This window comes from Canis lupus, chromosome 12 (assembly GCF_011100685.1).
Source record: "Canis lupus familiaris isolate Mischka breed German Shepherd chromosome 12, alternate assembly UU_Cfam_GSD_1.0, whole genome shotgun sequence".
NCBI lineage: Eukaryota > Metazoa > Chordata > Mammalia > Carnivora > Canidae > Canis > Canis lupus.
Genome location: NC_049233.1, coordinates 12,158,283 through 12,176,905, shown reverse-complemented (window position 1 = coordinate 12,176,905; position 18,623 = coordinate 12,158,283). Strand labels below are relative to the sequence as shown.

General features: G+C 54.5%; 4 protein-coding genes across 5 annotated transcripts in view; 3 read left to right on the top strand and 1 right to left on the bottom strand.

The window, feature by feature from the left end:
• The window catches only part of XPO5 (exportin 5), a 51,573-nt gene extending 47,131 nt beyond the window's left edge, over window positions 1–4,442 (top strand). Inside the window, exons 27-32 of one of the 2 annotated variants that reach the window (XM_038554171.1) lie at window positions 227–289; window positions 1,078–1,160; window positions 1,825–1,932; window positions 2,073–2,210; window positions 2,409–2,573; window positions 2,730–4,442. In XM_038554171.1, coding sequence (XP_038410099.1) covers window positions 227–289; window positions 1,078–1,160; window positions 1,825–1,932; window positions 2,073–2,210; window positions 2,409–2,573; window positions 2,730–2,867 — 695 coding nt within the window. In that variant the 3' untranslated portion in view covers window positions 2,868–4,442. The remainder of the gene's footprint in view (window positions 1–226; window positions 290–1,077; window positions 1,161–1,824; window positions 1,933–2,072; window positions 2,211–2,408; window positions 2,574–2,729) is intronic. The other variant, XM_038554172.1, reaches the window with a different exon arrangement.
• A 787-nt stretch (window positions 4,443–5,229) lies between these two features.
• Window positions 5,230–9,158, bottom strand: POLR1C (RNA polymerase I and III subunit C). Its single transcript, XM_038554170.1, has 9 exons — window positions 8,999–9,158; window positions 8,803–8,874; window positions 7,320–7,427; window positions 6,966–7,098; window positions 6,570–6,689; window positions 6,329–6,481; window positions 5,998–6,147; window positions 5,764–5,880; window positions 5,230–5,604 (listed from the first exon to the last, which is right to left on the bottom strand). The coding sequence occupies exons 1-9, from the start codon at window positions 9,065–9,067 to the stop codon at window positions 5,486–5,488; spliced, it is 1,041 nt and encodes a 346-aa protein (XP_038410098.1). The 5' UTR covers window positions 9,068–9,158; the 3' UTR covers window positions 5,230–5,485.
• Window positions 9,159–9,288: 130 nt separating this feature from the next.
• YIPF3 (Yip1 domain family member 3) lies at window positions 9,289–13,607 on the top strand. The gene is made up of 9 exons (XM_038554169.1): window positions 9,289–9,459; window positions 10,082–10,279; window positions 10,480–10,586; window positions 11,835–11,880; window positions 12,021–12,113; window positions 12,271–12,402; window positions 12,601–12,714; window positions 12,907–13,030; window positions 13,128–13,607. Exons 1-9 carry the CDS (start codon window positions 9,379–9,381, stop codon window positions 13,274–13,276), a joined length of 1,044 nt encoding a protein of 347 aa, XP_038410097.1. The 5' UTR covers window positions 9,289–9,378; the 3' UTR covers window positions 13,277–13,607.
• Window positions 13,608–15,523: 1,916 nt separating this feature from the next.
• LRRC73 (leucine rich repeat containing 73) lies at window positions 15,524–18,348 on the top strand. The gene is made up of 6 exons (XM_038554168.1): window positions 15,524–15,810; window positions 16,427–16,587; window positions 16,930–17,052; window positions 17,435–17,535; window positions 17,675–17,897; window positions 18,017–18,348. The coding sequence occupies exons 1-6, from the start codon at window positions 15,539–15,541 to the stop codon at window positions 18,085–18,087; spliced, it is 951 nt and encodes a 316-aa protein (XP_038410096.1). The 5' UTR covers window positions 15,524–15,538; the 3' UTR covers window positions 18,088–18,348.
• The last annotated feature ends 275 nt before the right edge of the window (window positions 18,349–18,623 follow it).

The following is an 18,623-nucleotide window of genomic DNA, read 5'->3' as shown; positions in this document are numbered from 1 at the left end:
TCAGAGAAGTCTATAATTTCCCTCTAGTTAATTGTATGAACTTAAACAGGGACCAGAGCAGGCTGGTCAAACACCTCTGTTTCTGCTGGTGAAGGTGATTTTGTGCCTGGACAGTGCTCTACTTTCCCCCATCTTCAGCTGCCCGGAAGACCATTTGGGATTTATTAGCCAGAGGCGGCTGTTGTCTGGTGGCAATAAGCCCAGTAACCCCACTTTCTTGCTTTAGCGGTGTGCTGTGTTTCAAAGAAAAGTGCTGACCATGGTACTGCTCCCCCTACAGATGGAGATGGTAAGTGAGCCCTATTGTGTGACCCTCCGGAGGTCTGCCCTAAGACTCCTAAATATTGTCCCTCTGTAGCCTGGTCAGTTTCACGTAGAAACCATTTCCGTAGCAGTCTCGGGTGGGTGAGATGTGCACCTAGCTTCTCTCTTGCTGTATTCCTCCAGCACAGTTCCATATGAGCCTTCGTACTTACTGTTTCTTCTACCGGTATAATTTTTCTCCCAGCTATATCCATGGCCTGTTCCCTTGCCTCATTCACATGTTACCTCTGAAAGGTCTTATATGGCCAACTTAGAAAAACTGGCAACCCCAGCCACTCTGGATTCTTCTTTTGCTCTGTTTTTCTTCATAGCACTTGTCATTGCCTGACATTGTTTTATTTCATTTGCTCATTTGTTATCTGTCTTCCTCACTAGGATGTCAACTTCCATCAGGGAAGGGACTTTGCCCTATTCCTGGTAATATCCCCAGTAACTAGGTCAGTGCCTGCTACAGTGGGGTCTTCAAATACTTCAGCCACAAAAGATCCTTAGTGTTTGTAGCTTTTTAAGTAACTATTCAGAGAATCTCATTTCTCACTATTTTTCAAATGTACAGCCAGAGGCATCTCTAGACCTGCCATGGGCAGGAGCTTCTACACCCTTTCAGGCTGCTGGTGGGCCGTCCCAGGACTATTCATCTACCAGTCAGCCCAGAATACTTAGCTTTCCCTTACCCGGTGGGCTGCCATCAGAATAGGATACTCTTCTCTGTTCTGACAGGATGGAGCTTAACATTCTGCTCTCTGCTTTCAGATGATGAGATGATGGCCACAGAGGTAACCCCCTCAACCATGGCGGAGCTCACAGACCTGGGCAAATGTCTAATGAAGCATGAGGTGGGTGGAAGGGGAAGCTGAGGTTTTTCTGCTTTCCTGGTATGGCACCAGCATCCACTTTTCTGAATCTCTGATACCGTCATAGAATTCTTTGGGATAATGCTGCTTTATATGGGTTAAAACTTCCTGGTTCCTAAAGCCCCCAGAAAAGAGTGGGAAAGGTCAAGGTGTCTTCCATGCCAGCCTGGGCAAAGGCTTTCAGAAAAACATACAGGCACATTGTGGTATTCAGCACCACCCCAGTCCCCCAGGCCTAAGCTTGTCTCCTTATACATAGGTTTTCTCTTCTATGTGGATTGTTTTTTCTTCTTTTTTTTTTATTTTTTTTATTTTTTATTTTTTTAATTTATTTATGATAGTCACAGAGAGAGAGAGAGAGAGAGAGAGGCAGAGACACAAGCAGGCTCCATGCACCGGGAGCCTGATGTGGGATTCGATCCCGAGTCTCCAGGATCGCGCCCTGGGCCAAAGGCAGGCGCCAAACCGCTGCGCCATCCAGGGATCCCTTGACTGCCTGATGTACAGAGAGAAGAAATAAGCTTGTCTTTAGTAGCTTTTTTATCATGTTACTATTTATCTATGAAAACACTATCCCCTCATGCATAGGCCTACAAAGAAAATTGTGTTCATTTTCTCATTGTAACCCTTCATCCTTTCCCACTAGGATGTTTGTACGGCGCTATTAATTACAGCCTTCAATTCCCTTGCCTGGAAGGATACTCTGTCCTGCCAGAGGACGACCACCCAGCTCTGCTGGCCTCTGCTCAAACAAGTATGGTTATTCACCCCTTCTTCTCCTCACCCCTTATGTAAGCCTGGGTTCATGAGGACTGACTGAATCAGTTGGAAGAATCAGGTTGCTGGGGCTTTCAGAGGGTGCCCCTTTGGCCCTGAGCACAGCTGTGTCCCCAGGTGCTGTCAGGGACACTGCTCGCAGATGCTGTTACGTGGCTTTTCACCAGTGTGCTGAAGGGCTTACAGACGCACGGGCAACACGATGGCTGCATGGCTTCCTTGGTCCACCTGGCCTTCCAGATATACGAGGCACTGGTGAGTCAGACAGCATGGAGGCAGGGTTGGCTGCAGCTTCATCCCCAGGGGCCTGCTCCCAGGCAGTTGGGCCATAATGAAAGTAGGAAGCTGCCAGGTTGCTAGTGTGGCCTGAAGAGATGAGTGTGGTGGGGGATGGGAAAGGTGGCGGGCCCCAGCCTGCACCAGTGAGTGGTTTTATATATCTCCACTCCACAGCGTCCCAGGTACCTGGAGATAAGAGCTGTGATGGAGCAGATCCCTGACATACAGAAGGACTCTCTAGACCAGTTTGATTGCAAGCTGTTGAACCCCACTCTACAGAAAGTGGCTGACAAGCGCCGGAAGGACCAATTCAAACGCCTCATTGCCGGCTGCATCGGGGTAGGTCACATGCCTTCCTTTGTGCTCCCAGCCAGCTTGACCCACCCTGTGGTCTTAGACCATGTGTCCTGGCAGACCAGACACCAGCTGTAGTTGTCTTTCAGACAATCCACTACTCAGGGCCCAGCATCAATTCTTCTCATTTGTCTTCCACAGAAACCCTTGGGAGAACAGTTCCGAAAAGAAGTTCACATTAAGAATCTTCCCTCACTTTTCAAAAAAACTAAGCCAATGCTGGAGACAGAGGTGCTGGACAACGAGGAGGGCGGCCTGGCCACCATCTTTGAACCCTGAATCAAACTTTTGGGCATTCTTCCTCGGCCTTTATTGTCATCTCTTCTTCCCCTTCGTAGCTAATCTCTAGGCCCCTCTCCACTGCCACCTCACTTTGTACCACTGTCAGCCTGGAGAGAGATCCAGGTCTGGAGCTGGAGAGAGGGGCCCCGGTGCAGGGCAGAGGTAACGAAATCTAAGGTATCAAGAAAGGGAGTTCGTGCTCACACCATTCCGTCTAGATCTTCCAGGTATCTCCCATTCTACTTGGAGTTTCAACTTTCCAAGAAAGAAAAGCTAGAGCAGACTGGCCCTACTCCCCAAGCCCTCCCACACCCATGTAGCCATACACCTGTGTAGAGTGGTAACTAGGGGTGCTAACACCCAACACTGCAACCAGCTGGGCTTACATAAGGGCTCGGTCCTCACTGCTTGCTCCAGAGTTGCTCCTGGGCTGCTGCAAGTCCCACTGAGCCCCCTTACTGCTAGACTGGGAGAAGACCTTCCCTGTACCCCGGGGCATGTCTGGGTCAGGTGCTGAGTGCTGAACTGAATTTAGCCAGTTCCCTCTCTGTTTGAGCAAGAATCTGGTTACCTGATGGGATCTATGGTACAGGCTGCTGCCAAGCTCTGGGCACAGTGTCAAGTATAGTCCCATCGGGGACCAGGGCTGGGCCAGGATCTGGAGTGCTTTCTGACATCCCCTTAGAGGTCACACATATTCCATGCGCAATCCCTCAGCGTGGTTTCCCCAGCCCCCAGGGTCCACTCAGGCATAAGAGCCACAGTACCCTATCTAGTGTCATGTGATGCCACTGGCATCTGAGGATAATGCAGGCCAGCTAAGCTATGTCTGTAACAAGCAGCTAGCAAAGCCACTGGTCTCTTCTCGGACTAGTTGGGTCCAGGTGCCTTCAAAAATCTCATGGTCTTTCAGGTCCCTGATCACTTCTCTCATGGACCATTTCCAAAAGAAAAAAATATGCCTTCCTATCACAACCTGTATTGTGAGGCTCCACTCTGTTCTAAAGGTCACTGAATGGCCCTGTAAGCAGAGGGGACATGAATGCAGGACCCTAGCCTTCAGGTCACTGCTGACTGTAGACCAGCTTATTGCATATAGCGTGTGTCTGTGTTCTGTACAGAGAGGCCTGTCATCGGTGTAGTCCACTGACATGAGGGTTTCAGAAAGGACTGAGTGGAATAGCTTGGGCTCAAGCTACGGCTGTGAGCTGGTGGCACCCGGGCAGGGTGGGAGAAGTGAACCTGGTTGGGAAATAGGACTTTGGGGTCCTGTGTAGCTGTTTCTATGGCACAGATTTGCCTCATGCCTGCTTACTGAGTGGTGCTTTGGGCTGCTTCCTGTCAGCTGTGAAAGCCATGTCAGAGTAGGCTTCCCTCCAGACTTGATGGCTGCCTACCCCTGTCTGTGGTTGGGGCTGTGGAGGGCATAGTTGTATTTATTGTGCTGTAATATTTTTAACATCCTGTGACTTCATGCTATAAGTTTTCTATTGTTTATAGAACCTTTTTGTAGAAACATTAACTCTAAAGCACATCTGCATGTCAGTAAAGATCTCAAGTTTCATACAGAAAGGGCCCCATCTGCCTTTTTCAAACCAGTGACATCTGGTGTCACTGCTCCTGAGCATCCTGCTGAGGGGACTGGACACAAAGGACTGTGACTGATGGACCTGCTATATCAAGCTTTCTCAAACAGTATGACAACCAGAAAAAGATTGCTATCTCTGACAGACCTAGACCAGGTAGCCCATACCTTCTCCCAAGTGTTCTCTGTAGCCATTGGACCAGACTACAAGGGACTGTCCAAAGGGAACAGTCCTGCTGTTCCTTGTGTGAGGTTTTTTTAAGATTTTTTTTTTTTTTTTTTTTATGATAGAGAGGCAGAGACATAGGCAGAGGGAGAAGCAGGCTCCATGCACCAGGAGCCCGATGTGGGATTTGATCCCGGGTCTCCAGGATCGCGCCCTGGGCCAAAGGCAGGCGCCAAACCGCTGCGCCACCCAGGGATCCCAAGATTTTATTTTTAAGTAATCTCTATATCATCCAATGTGAGGCTTGAATTTACAATCTGAGTCAGCCAGGCACCCACCCAGTGTGACTGGACAGCTGTGAACCACGCTTTTTCCTCAAAAACTTCCTCTGATAATAGGTTAAGTGGCACATACTTTTTCGGGTTTAGCTGAGTGTCCGTCCCCCCCCCACCCCCCCAGGAACCACCTCAACTTTGGCACACCTCAAGGCTTCAGAGGGACTTGGCCCTAACCTGCAGTATCCCCAGAACCCGATGTTCCTAAGGGCTAAATAATGCCAAGCCTCTTTTGAGGTGAGGCTCCATATTTGAGGGCTAAAACTCAGGTAGTAGTCTCTGACAAGAGGATCTTTATTTGGATGTGAATTTATTTACATTAAGGCCTTACAAAGGCATGAGGTCACATTTTGTGGCACATTTAGCAAAACCTACTGACTGAAAATAAGACTGGAACTATCCCAGAAAACCCAGGATCTCCAGTCACACCAGACTCTAGCAGGCCTGTGAGGTCAGGTCAGGACCCAAGATCTTCAGCTTGGCTCAGGAGCATCCGAGGCCAGCCATGCCAGTAAGTCCGGTGGAAACCTCAGTCCATCTGAACTGCATCCAGTTCATCCAAGAACCGTCGGCACTTCCCCATCAGCACCTTGATGGCTTCACTCACTAGCACATCTGGTGGTAACACCCCTGTTGACTCGACAGAGACTGGGAGGCAGAGACACACATTAGCCCAGGTAGGGGCTGTATACCAGCTCCTGCGCTACAGTGCTATAGAATCCACACCTGGACTCTGCAAGGAAACTGCAGTGCCACAGAACTGACCTGACCCGCCCCACCCCACCCTCTGCCTGACCAGATACTCACAGATGTAATGGTCTCGAACCCGCGCAAGGCGGACAACCTTCTTCAGCTTCTCCTTCCGGAACACTTCCCTGCTGAAGGTATCTAGCCGGGGATTGGCCACTCTGGCCACCTTTTTACCTAATGAAAACAAACCCTGTTCTAAATAACTAGGCCCGAAGCTTTTTATTTCTGCTCCCTTCGCAGAAAACATACTTTAACTCCTGACCTGAACACATGGCATCCCAAATGTCCTACCTTGGACTTCCTGCACCTCAATGACACCAGGTGAGAAGCATCGGCTCAGCTCCTCCGCTGCATCCCCTTCCACGGGCTCAAGCAGGGTGATGTCTGGCAGGAGCCTGTAACTGGCTGTTGCCACAGGTGAAAACTTGGCATGATCTTTTCCTGGAGGGTAGATATCAGAGACTGTGGGGAAACCCTTCTTGACGTTCAAAAAGCCCCTAATGGCAGAGGCCCACTGGCTTTCTGCCTGTTAGGACATCTCACCTCAGCCCCTTAGTCACACCCTGCCCCCCCGCTGTCCTCAAACTACCCTCCCGCCCTGGGCAACCCACAGGTTTCTTACCAATGCCCTTGACACAGTGCATGAGTAGGTCAATCTCCTGGCCAGGCCTCAGCTGAGCAATGAGGATATCATCATGCACGGGTCTGATCGTGCCCTCTGGGAAGAGGTCAGCCTGATTCCCCAGGGGCACCCATGTCATGTGCCTGGAGTACACTGGAGAAAGCACATCAGGAAAACATCAATCCTTAAAACTAGTACCCATCAAGAGGTGGGCCTTCCTACTCACCATACCACCACTCACCTTTGTGGTTCACATAGAGTTCATTGGGGTCAGAGGAATCTTTAGCAGCATGGGGGTTCCGTGTGCACCTGACTTGAAGCCGAAACTGCAGAGTATCTATCTCTGTGCCTTCATCATCCCCTGAACAAAGGATGAAAGTGGCAGCTCTTAAAGAACGACTGAGTATTTGAGTGCATTAATCTACACTTCTCATTTACTCCTCGGACAAATTTCCAATTTCAGAAGACCAGGGCAAGTGTTCACACAGATCAGAACTGATGTACCAAAACATTAGTGATTTGCTCATGGTCACAGTAATCAAGCCAGGATTTGAACGTAGGCAGTAGATCCTCTAGAATCTACTTTAGGAGACAGCTGTTCCCATTTTGCCACAATTTCGTTTTCTCAAGCGCTGACCTTGGTTCCGATACTCAAAAAGACGAGGATCAGCATGAATGGGAATAAGCCCCAAGCGATGAGCAAGGATCTCATCCTGGACAATGGATGTGTTGTTGTACACCAGGACCTTTTCCACAGCCATGGTTGGCACCTGCCCAAAAAATAAAATCATTCATCTACAGAGACCCTACAGACTCCCTATTTACTCCTACTTCCTGACACAGGGGGCCCTATTCCCAGAAAAACACCTGATGAAAAGTTCAGGAGGAATGCTCAGGAAAATGAAAGGAGCAACCTAAGAATTCTCCAAGTAAGGTGATGGCTCAGTTTCCACCCAACTCCGTCCCTGCCACCATGCCCACCAATAAATACCTCAGCTAATAAAATGCGTCGAAAAGCATTGGCAATGGCTGCATCAATTCCCACCATGTCGAACTCCAATGAGTTTTCATCCATGTGCACTACATCCACACGGAAATTCTACAGGGACAGAAAATGCACTAAATGAAGCCTTGGCCTCTGTGGAATCAATACCGTCCCTCTGGATATCCCCCAGCCCCAGCAACAATGTTCCCACTCACCCAAGAACCTCCCTTTGGCCAGATGTACCTCATAGCTGTTCCCTTCTCCCCCAATTCTTCATGAACTTCTTGAAAAGTTCCCATTTTTATCCTCTATTCATTTAAATCCTCCAACCAGACCACCCACAGAGACCATTCTACTCTGTCCTTTCTTACTAGACTCCTCCATCGGGCATTGATAGAATCCCTCCATTTTCCAACTCTGCCTTGGTTTCTGAGCACCAATCTTCTGGTTCTTTCTCCTCCAATGAATCCTTCTAAATTCACTATCTCCTACCCACTCCATAAAGTCACTATTTTCTGGATTTTTATCTCTCTCCAAAGTGACCTCAATCACGCTCATGGGTTTAACAACTATATATACAGAAAACTCCCAAATTCTCACTTCTCATCTCCTTTCAAACACACATTTTACTGGCCTGCTAGACCTCACATTCAGGAAACAATGCAGCATCATTCCCCTTCCCCAGACCTATTTTTCATCAGTAAATGGCACCACCATCCATTAAAGCAGTTCCTCAAGGTAGGTTATTTTATACTCCCTCCTCACAGCCCACATCAAAACAGTCACCAAATTTATCATGTCTCCTTTTTGCTCTACTTTCCTGATTATCATTTTAGTTCATACCTTCAACCTCAGCTCCTCTATGCAATTCTGTCACAAATCTGACTACCCTCTATGATCTTTCCCAACAGTTAAGGATGCAAATCAGATCACATCTGGCTCAGAGCTCTTCAAAACTTCCCCTATCACCTACAGTGTCTAAGATGCACTTCAATCTTGCCTAGCACTCATGCTGCCCGACTTTACATTCTAGCAATAATAAACTGGACGTTCTTGGAACACAGTTCACAAAGCCTTTATAATGTAGCTTCTAGTCTTCGTCCCCCCACCTTCACCCTTACCCTTTCTCAGATTTTACTCATCGTTCAGGGCTCAATTCAGATGTCATCTCCTGCAGGAAGGAAATCTTCCATACCGCTGCCCCGCTTTCCGTTCCAGATTAAGTGCCCCTCAGGGGTCACCCTAGTCACGACTGTCCTTTCTTATCGCTACCAACCACCTTTACATCATACTGGAGTCATTTATGCGTGCTCTTCAACAAGATTAAACATCTTGTTCGACGAACAGGGCACAGACCATGTACACGGAGGGCCTAGCATATTGCTCAATAAACGTTTTATGAACGCAGCGAATCCCACGGGCAGTTTCCAAAGCACAGGCCGCTCAGATCACACGATCCGTTCCCAATACCCTCTCCAGCCCCACCTACCTTCTCGAAGCGGTCTTGGTCCCAGGCATCATCATAGCCGGAATAGTTACCGGGAAAGTCGGTGGTATGAACCTAGACCAAAGAGAGACGAGTCTGCGAAGGGGCAGGTAGGGCAAACCCGCCCCAACTCCGATCCCAACTCATCCCTCCTGTTCCACTCTCATTTCTCTTGCCGAGTTCAAGGCCACGGGCTTACATTGCGAACCCCGAACTCCCCTAGAACCACGCGGGTCCGCATCTCTTGCACCGCCTGGGCGGCCGCCATCTTCTACCCCTCCACGTGACTAGGGCAGCAAACTGGCGCGCGCGTCCCAGTCGCCCTCCTTCGTCTCCATGGCAACGCACCGCCTCCCGGGATGTTAAATATCGCGAGATTCTGTGCAGCCTCCGTCCACGTCCCCAGCTTCCGGAAGTCGGTTTGGGCCAAACATCCGGGTTTCTCCTTTTTGCGTTCCGGCTGAACCCACCGCTCTTTTTCGCCCCTAGACATCTCCCTCCTTCAGGCCCACGTCTCTCCCACTCCTCCTCCGCGCGCGGGACTAGCGCGGGCTTCAGCGACGGGAGCCCTCGAGGGACATGGCAACTACGGCGGCGCCGGCTGGCGGCGCCCGAAGCGGGGCCGGCCCGGAATGGGGAGGGTTCGAAGAAAACATCCAGGTAATCGCCCCAGGGCTCCGGCTGCCGGCAGCCGCAGGGCCGGCAGCCGTCCTGAAGCGTCGCGGGGACTCTCCCTGGGAGCTTGGAAGTCTGCTCCATTTGCAACACTTGTCCTCTCCTTTGGCTCTTGGTGTACACGGAAGGTAGTGGGACTGGTGCTGACCTCAAAGGTCCAGACTGGTGCTCCAGCCAGAGGGCCTCGTGCCTCTGGGCCTGCCTGCTCTTGCTTTCGAGACAAGTTTGTTGGTCGATCGGGGCCAGGCATGGCGAGGGAGTGGGCGGTATTCACCGGCGCTGGCTAAAACCATGCTGTGTGCACAGCCTTGTTTGGGGATTGGAAAAGACAAAACGGGCACTTTTGCAGCCCTCTGAGGATTTGATAGGGAAGGTAGAAGAAAGACATATATGCAAGACAGGGGGTAGGTTTCCCAGGCTAGAAAAGAGAGCCAGACAACCAAGGATTCTGAGAGCAGATGAGGGGAAGAGAGTGGTATGATCTATGGTGATTCCAAGCCATATCCCCAGCAGTGGAAGAACAAAGTCCCAAATCCTGGGAGGAACGGAGGAGGACCCGCGGATGGAACAGAAAGGGCCTGCACTCTAGAAGCCATTGTCTTCACAGGGTGGGGGCTCAGCTGTGATTGACATGGAGAACATGGATGATACCTCAGGCTCCAGCTTTGAGGATATGGGTGAACTGCATCAGCGCCTGCGTGAAGAAGAAGTAGATGCTGATGCAGCTGCTGCTGAAGAAGAGGATGGGGAGTTCCTGGGCATGAAGGGCTTTAAGGGACAGCTGAGCCGGCAAGTGGCAGATCAGGTAAGCAGGATTGGATCCCTAGCAGGTGGAAAAGTATACTTAGGAAGGCCCCCAAGTGCTGGAGTTGATGTTAAAGTTCACCCCCATGTCGCCTAACCCATTAGAACTGTGTAGAAGGCCAATAGAAAGTGAGCGACAGGGACTATGGCCAAGAACCTCTCGCAGTACCTACCCACTTCACTCCGTCTTCCTTACTGCAGATGTGGCAGGCAGGGAAGAGACAAGCCTCCAGGGCCTTCAGCTTGTATGCCAACATCGACATCCTGAGACCCTATTTCGATGTGGAGCCAGCCCAGGTGCGAAGCAGGTGAGGATCCTTCTCATATCTAGTCCTTCATCCAAACTACAACCAGATACCCAGCCCTCATCACTGCACCTGTACTCCAGCTACACCATACCTCTTACCAGTCACAGAACAGGACATAGTGATAACACATTGCCTTCCTCCTCTTCTTCATCCAGCAAACTATTCTTCTCTCAACAGCCAGCTCAAATGTTGCTTCCTCTTCCCTATTCCTCAACCCCATCCCCACTCTGTCCTCTGCTGGTGATCCTAGAGAACTCTGTGCTTTCCTTTAACAGATAACACCTCAGCAGTGCTATGCTTTTTTATTCCTGGGGCTGGCTCCCCAGAGACCGCCTCAAAAACAAGCTCTGTTTTATTTTTATTTTTTTTATTCCCAGCACCGGAACAGTCTCTGAGCCAGAATATCGGTACATAGTTGTTGAATGACTTTTCAAGAAGTGGATCTAATTTTGGCTTGGTTCTTTGTCCTTTAACTTAAGCAGTGCCCATCAGACACCCAGTACCACTTAGCAGCTATCATTGAGCATTTGCTCTGTGCTGGGCACTGTAGTGGTTTTGTCTCACTGAAGACAGAGGGTGAAGATAAGATGGGAGCTTTGCCCTCAAGTGCAATTACAATACACCACTCATTCGCTATGTTGGGACACACAGGAAGGACACCTGACCCAGAGGAGGCTAGAGGGTGGAACAGGGCAGGTTTCCCAAAAGAAAGAGGATCCAACCAAAATTCAAGGTATTAATAGGAACTGGCCACTTAATTCTTGAAAGTAGGGAGAAGTGAGTTTTCATCCCACATCAAAGATGTTTTTCAAGAAAATGCTCAGCGGTGCTCTGAGGAATGGTAAGCAGAAAGAGGCAGGAGACCTACTGCCTTCAGTAAAACTTTCCTTTTAAACTTTCCAGGGCTTCTCCATCACAGCCCTGAATTCTGGGCATTCTCTGCTGAGGTTGGCCTTTTAAAGGGGAGCAGGTCAAATAGGTAAATTGTCAAGCCCTCTCTCAAGGCCCAGGTGCACTCTCCGAGGTCTCCATATTGCTGCTGTGTGTCAGCAGGGTATCAGAAGCCTGTCCTTCCTGGACGCATTTTTAGCGACAAGGAAATTGTTTTCTCATTCCTGGTCTGTCTTTACTCTCTTCTCCTTTACCATCTAGCATGTTCTCTGGAGTTAGAGATGAATAAGATTCAGACCCTCCAGAACCTCATAGCCTAGTGCTGCCTTGGCTCTCATCTCTCCTCTCCTCTCCCAGGCTCCTGGAGTCCATGATCCCTGTCAAGATGGTCAGCTTCCCCCAGGTGAATACCCAAGGTAGCATGTTTGGAGGAGCTGGGGGAGGCATGAGGGCAGAGGGTGGGGCCACCAGGCAAATCCCAGGAAGACACAAACAAGAAGAGCCATTGAACCCTCCAGCCTGAGTGAGTTGCTATGTTGACAGAAAATTGCAGGTGAACTCTATGGACCTCTCATGCTGGTCTTCACGCTGGTTGCCATCCTCCTCCATGGGATGAAGACATCTGACACCATTATCGTAAGCAGGACAAAGGACTTTGGGGGGTGGCTGACCTAAGTCGAAAGCTACCCAAGGAGAGGTTGGTGGAGTGAGGTAGAAGCAGCCCCTGAGGGAAGCCCTGGGTGAGGCTGAGACTAGAGGCCTCCCAGGACTAAGCAGAGCCTTCACCCCACAGCGGGAGGGCACCCTGATGGGCACAGCCATTGGCACCTGCTTCGGCTACTGGCTGGGTGTCTCGTCCTTCATTTACTTCCTCGCCTACCTGTGCAACGCCCAGATCACCATGCTCCAGATGCTGGCACTGCTGGTAAGGAGTCCAGCATGGTGGTGGGCAAGGGTAGTCTTTAAAAAGAATAGCTAGGCCTCAGTCTGCCTCTGTCTTGGGGCCGCAGGGGCTGGAATGGGATGAGCTGGCCAGCAGATCATTTCTTTCTCAGGGTCCTTGTGAGAGATCAAAGGTCAGCCCAGCCTGAGCGATTTTCCTCTCCGCCGTTTTGTTTCCTAGGGCTACGGCCTCTTTGGGCACTGCATTGTCCTGTTCATCACCTATAATATCCACCTCCATGCCCTCTTCTACCTCTTCTGGTTGCTGGTGGGTGGGCTTTCAACCCTCCGCATGGTAAGCTGGGCAAAAGGCTGCCAGGGGTGGGCTGACCTCCCAGAGAGTTCGGGAAGACAGGCCGGAGCTTGGGCTAAACCCCACAAAGGGCTCTGAATGGGTGGGAAGAGCCCAAAGGTAATTCTCCTGTGGGTAGGACTGTCTTCTCCACGCTGCATCTAGGTCCTCTGAGCTGTACCCCTGTGGCCCTAGGTGGCAGTGCTGGTGTCCAGGACTGTGGGCCCCACTCAGCGGCTGCTTCTCTGTGGCACCCTGGCTGCCCTGCACATGCTCTTCCTGCTGTATCTGCATTTTGCCTACCACAAGGTGGTGGAGGGTGAGTGACAGGAGGGCCTGGGCTTCGGGGGAAGGGAACAGCCTCCCTGGGCAGGGCCCAGCCAACTCTTGCTCACCTTCTGTCCTTCTCCTTTCAGGGATCCTGGACACGTTGGAGGGCCCCAATATCCCGCCCATGCAGAGGGTCCCCAGAGACATCCCTGCTGCACTCCCTGCTGCTAGGCTCTCTGCTACTGTACTCAACGCCACAGCCAAGGCTGTCGCGGTGACCCTGCAATCACACTGACCCACCTGAGCCCCTTGGCTGGCCCCCATCCCCCCATCTGCGGAGCAGAGGAAGATTAAAGAACAGTACTGATGACGTGTGTCTCTTTGATGGGGTCTGCAGCTGCCTCAGAGCTGTAGCCACTTAAGCCAACTCCTTGACGCCTGTGGGCCTTCTGAAGGGCACAAGGCCAGGAAGGCCTGGCCGGGACTGCAGGGCTCTGCAGCCAGTGCAGAAAGTGGCTCAGCTCCTCTGAGGCCCTCTCTCCACCTACTCCTTCCTTCCTCTTTATCTCTCCCCTTGTCTTGCTAAATATAGACTTGGTAATTAAAATACTGATTGAAGTTTGGAACTGCAGCTGCCATTCTAGTGGTCCTCCCTGCCACCCTACCTCCTGCACACTTTCCTGTTCTCTCACTGGCGATAATGTCACATGTTTTCTTCTTGATACCTTCATCCAGCCAGGATGAAGGTGGGACAGCCCAGACTACCACTGAAAGCAATGACTGAATATGGAACCTGCCCCTGAGGGCAGGGGACACCCTCGGAGCAGCAGGGAGGCCTCAAGCACAGGAACCATAAGTCTGATGGAGGAGAGCACCCCGCTTGAGCGGGCTCGTCCTCACTCTTGGGACACCAATGAAACAATGACAAATGACAATTGCTTAAAAACTTCCAGATTCAACCCTGTGTCCTTACAAGGCCCTTGCGCCCCTGGGGTGTTGCATAGGAATAACTTTCCTGACAGAGAACACCTTTGAAGTTAAACCTGGCTGTGTCCTGGTAATACTGGGGCCAGAGGAACAAAGCCATCACTAGGAGTTTGCTCTCCTCCTTGAAGAGTGCTGTTCACTCTTCAAAACCACCACCACCCCAAGCGTAGCACCATCCATCCCTGTGTGCATCTCTAACCTGTTCCACTTAAGGAGTTTGTCAGGTGGTTGATGAAATAGAATTTTTGTCCTCCCTTCACTAGGCTTACATTCTTTTTTTTAAATGGTTACCCTAGTAAATGTGGGCGGGCATCTCTTCCTCCTAGCAACGGGCCTAAGGAAGACGTGCCCTCCACTTGCCCTGTGTGACCCGATGTTACGTGAGGACCCCACACCATCACCAGTGGACAAAGTGCAAACAGCACTACCCGCACCGCGCGGCGGACCCTTCCCGAAAGTTCCAGCCCACCTAACCCAGCTGCCAGCCACCAAGGCAGGTGGCTGGACCTAGCACCCCCTTTAAAATTGGGCTACCCAGTGCCCCGGGACGTCCGCCGCCTGCACCCTGCACCTCCGTGCAGCTCACCTGTCGGAGGAACCCGCCGCCCCGGGCCCGGGGGCCTCCGCTGCGGGGCCGCCATCTTGGCGGGGGGCGCGCGGGGGAGTCCTCCGGGGCTGGGTGTCCCCGCCGCACTCCCGCCTGTCGTCTCGGGGGCGGGCCCTCCAAGCAGGGCGGCCGGGCGTGCCCGAGGGGCTGGCCCCGAGGCGGAGGGGCAGAAGCTGCTGGGGACAGGCTCGCGGGCCATCGCCACGTGACGCGCCTCCGTCCTCCCGCCACGCCCCTGCTCGTGCGGGCCTCAGCCCACGCCCAGCCCCGGCGCTCCCAGACCCGGGGGGGCGCGGAGCCGGGCCGCGTGGCCTAGGCCGGGCCGGGGGCGGGGCGAGCGGCGGTGACGCGGCCGTTGCCATGGGAACCCGCCGCCCGCTCCGGCGCAGGAGCCGGAGCCGAAGCCGGAGCCGGAGCCGGAGCTGCCGCCCGCCCGCCCGCCCGCCCCGGGCTCTCCCTGCGGGGCTGTAGGGGAGCCGGGCCGGAGGGAGGGAGGGAGCAGATGCGGCCCTCGAGCCAAGACCCGTCCCGCACGTCCTGAGCCGAGGCCACGCAGCCGCCGCCGCGACCGCGAGAAACGAGGACGAGCACGAAGCAGCGCCCGCCCGGCCCCCGGCCCGCGCGCCTCGGCCCGTCGCCCAGACACGGACGGCACGGACCGCCCCGGCCCCCGCGCCTCGCGGTCTCAGCCCGGCCCGCGACCTCCGCGCCTCCGCAACGCCCGCCGCCTCCGGCCCGGCCCCCGCCGCTCCCCGCCTTCGCCGCCTTCGCCTTCGCCGCCGCCCCCGCCGCCCCCGCCGCCCCCGCCGCCGCCGCCCGCGCCTCTGCCCCCGCCTCTGCCCCCGCCTCTGCCCCCGCTCCGCCCGCGCCCCCGGCCCCGGCCCCGGCCCCGCCCCCGGCCCCGGCCCCGCCAACCTCGGCCGCGGCCCGCGCCCCGGCCCCGGAGGCCCGGCCGCGGGTACCATGCTGCCCAGCTCCATCCAGATTTCGGGGGAGCCGCTGTCAGGCGCCGAGGTGCGGGACATCTGCCGCGGCCTGCGCGACAACGCCGTGCGCCTGCTCTCGCTGCGCGGCTGCCGCCTCTGCGACCGCGACTTCGGCCGCATCTGCCGGGCCCTGGCCGGGGCCACGTCCCTGGCGCAGCTCAACCTTAACCTGGGCGTCGTGTCCAGCCCCAGCCGCATCAAGCAGCTGGCGGAGGCGCTGCGGACCAACCGCTCCATCCAGTCCCTCTTGTGAGTGCGCTCCTCGCAAGGGGCCCCGGGCGCCGCGCCCCTCTTCACGCCCCCTGCCACTGCCGGGTCCTCCACACGCCCTCCTGTAGCCGCCTCTGCACCAGCCTGCCTTCCCCTCCCTGGCCCCTGCCTCATCCCTCTCCCCGAGCCCGTCCACGACACCCTCCGAGCGCATCCCTCACCTCCCGACTTTACACCCGCAGCCCCACCCCAAATGAGATGGGATGCCCACCCCCTCCTGGCAGGGCGCGCGTACCTCGCCACCTAATCGCTGGCACTGACTACTTGGGGACCGCTCCGCGGGTCTCAAGAAGGAACTCTCCTGGGGCCTAGACCCCTGCCCCTACACTCTGCCCGCTGAAGAGCCTCAGTCCACCTCCCACACACCTTCTCTGCTCTGTCCTGGATCCTAATCCCTGCCCCAGAAAAGAAACCAGACTCTTCTACCTGTATTCCTTTAGAATCTAGAATTTTCTTTCTCCCTTCCCAAGGCTTCTCCCAAGTGCTGGGACAAGGGCCCTGCTCACCCTCGGGCTCACATAAGGGAAGGGGCTCCATCCCCTACAGATAAGGCTGGTGACCGCAGTAACCTCTGCTCTCTGGTCTCGCCCGCCAGCCTGCATGGGAGCCCCCTGACAGATGCGGGGCTGGCCTTGCTGAACCCAGCCCTGGCCCTCCACCCTGCCCTTGTGGCTCTGGACCTGGGGGACTGCATGCTGGGTGATGAAGCCATCAACCTCATCTGTGGCCTCCTGCCCCCAGATGGAGCCAAGTCAGGTGAGCAAGGGGGCTCCGCTGAGGGTACGGGCTAGTGGCCTTGATGAAAAAGCTAGGTGCGGGGGGCAGGGGCCTGTGTACCCAGAGCTGAGGGCTCTGACTGGGGATGAGAATGTTTTTCAATCCTCTCAGGAAGGAGAAGGATTGGGGGCTAAGCAGAATGGAGACTCACGCATCCAGGCTGTGGTGGGCAGGAAAGGCAGGGGTCTCTAATGGTCCCTAAACTCTGTGGTGGGACAGGGTGTCTCTCAGCTACCAGGGACTCCCCAGCGATCCAGGGCAGGGGAGGGGCTTGAAGAGGGCCCCACCTCCATCCTGGTTTCTCGCTTCGTTGCTGCCCAGGCTTGAAGGAGCTAACGCTGAGTGCCAACCCTGGCATCACCCCCAAGGGCTGGAGCCGCCTCGCGATTGCCGTGGCCCACAGCTCCCAGGTCCGCGTCCTCAATCTGGACTACAACCCGCTGGGTGAGGCTCAAGGAAGCCCCCTGTGAGTCTCACCATCCCAGCCCCATCCAAGAACTTGGGACCATTGTTTGGCATGGTAACCCCCCCTCACCGGGGGAGGGAAAAAGGAGGGGGAACCTGGGAGGCAGTAGAGAAGCCACCTGTTTGGAGGACCAAATGACCAAAAGGTACATCAAAGTACCCGTCACCCCTCCTGGGCCTGGCTTGCTTCACCCGTTCACTCACCATTCACGGTGGCCCCTTTGAACACCTGCCAGGTATCAGCATGTGCTGGCTCGCGGGTGGGGTTCAAGGTTGTTAGGGCACAGGGGAGGCTGTGGGGAGGGTCAGCGGGCCTGCTCATGACTGCGGGTGACCGTGTGCATGGGTGCCGCCTCCCCAGGTGACCACGTGGCAGGGATGCTGGCTGTAGCTGTGGCCTCCAGCCGCACCCTAGAGGTCCTAGACTTGGAGGGCACGGGGCTTACCAACCAGTCAGCTCAGGTGAGAAGCCTTCACATTTGTGGACGGGCTAGAGGTGGGGGTGCAGGTGAGCCGGTGTGCCTGTGGACATACCAGGGGGGTGGGGGGGCAGTTTGGGGTCTGGGGGGTTGCCCTAACGGTTCATCCTCTTCCGCCTCAGACCCTGCTGGACATGGTAGAAAACTACCCCACGGCTTTGCGGAGCCTGGTGTTGGCTGAGAACAGCATTAGCCCAGAGCTGCAGCAGCAGATCTGTGACCTCCTGTCGGAGGGAGAGGAGGAGGAAGAGGTGGCGGGAGGGGCTGGTGACACCCAGGAACGAGAGAGGGGGCGAGAGCCTGCTGCCCACCAGAGGAGCAGCAGCTCTTGGATGTGCCCCAGTGGTAAGAGCCCCGGGGCTGATCGGAGCCGGGTCTGGAAGAGGCGTGGGACCAGGGATGGTGGGTGTGGACACCTAGGCCCCCTCTCACCTCTGTGTCCCTGCCCCTCTGCCCCTCCACAGATCCCAGCTCTCAGATGGTGCTCATGACTTCAGGACTAGGTGACAGTCTGTTGGCTGAGACCGAGATGTGACCCTCCACTTGGGCTCCTACACATCATTACATTTTGTCTATGTCCCCAGCACTTTGCCCGGATATCAGGGTCAGGCCCTGGGGCCTGGGATGGGAATGGGGGGGTGGTGCCTGGGGCTCTGGTAGCTCTGGGCAGCGATGGGAAGCTCTGGAAGCTAAGCAACAGCCTTGGGGGCACTTGAACCCAAGGCAAAGCCTCTGGACTTGTTAGCAGCTCTGGCTGCAACCCGCTGGCTCGGAAGAGATTTTATGACCTCTACAACCTGGCGTGTGGCTGTGCTCACTGGGGGCTGGCAGCAGGGTAGGAATCGGAACTGTTAGACACTAGGGGGCAGTGCCACCTCACAGCCCAAGCTCCAGGCAGCTTCCACTGGCCCCAAAGGTCTTGAATAGGTCTAGCTCAGGGCTCCAAATTGTAGGACCTGGGATTCTGGGGTGATGACCCCCTACACAGACCCCCAGTAGGATCATAGATAGCTAAGGTAAAGAGCCCAGCTCCCGAGCTGGGCTGGATCCTACCTCAAGGAGACTTGGGGC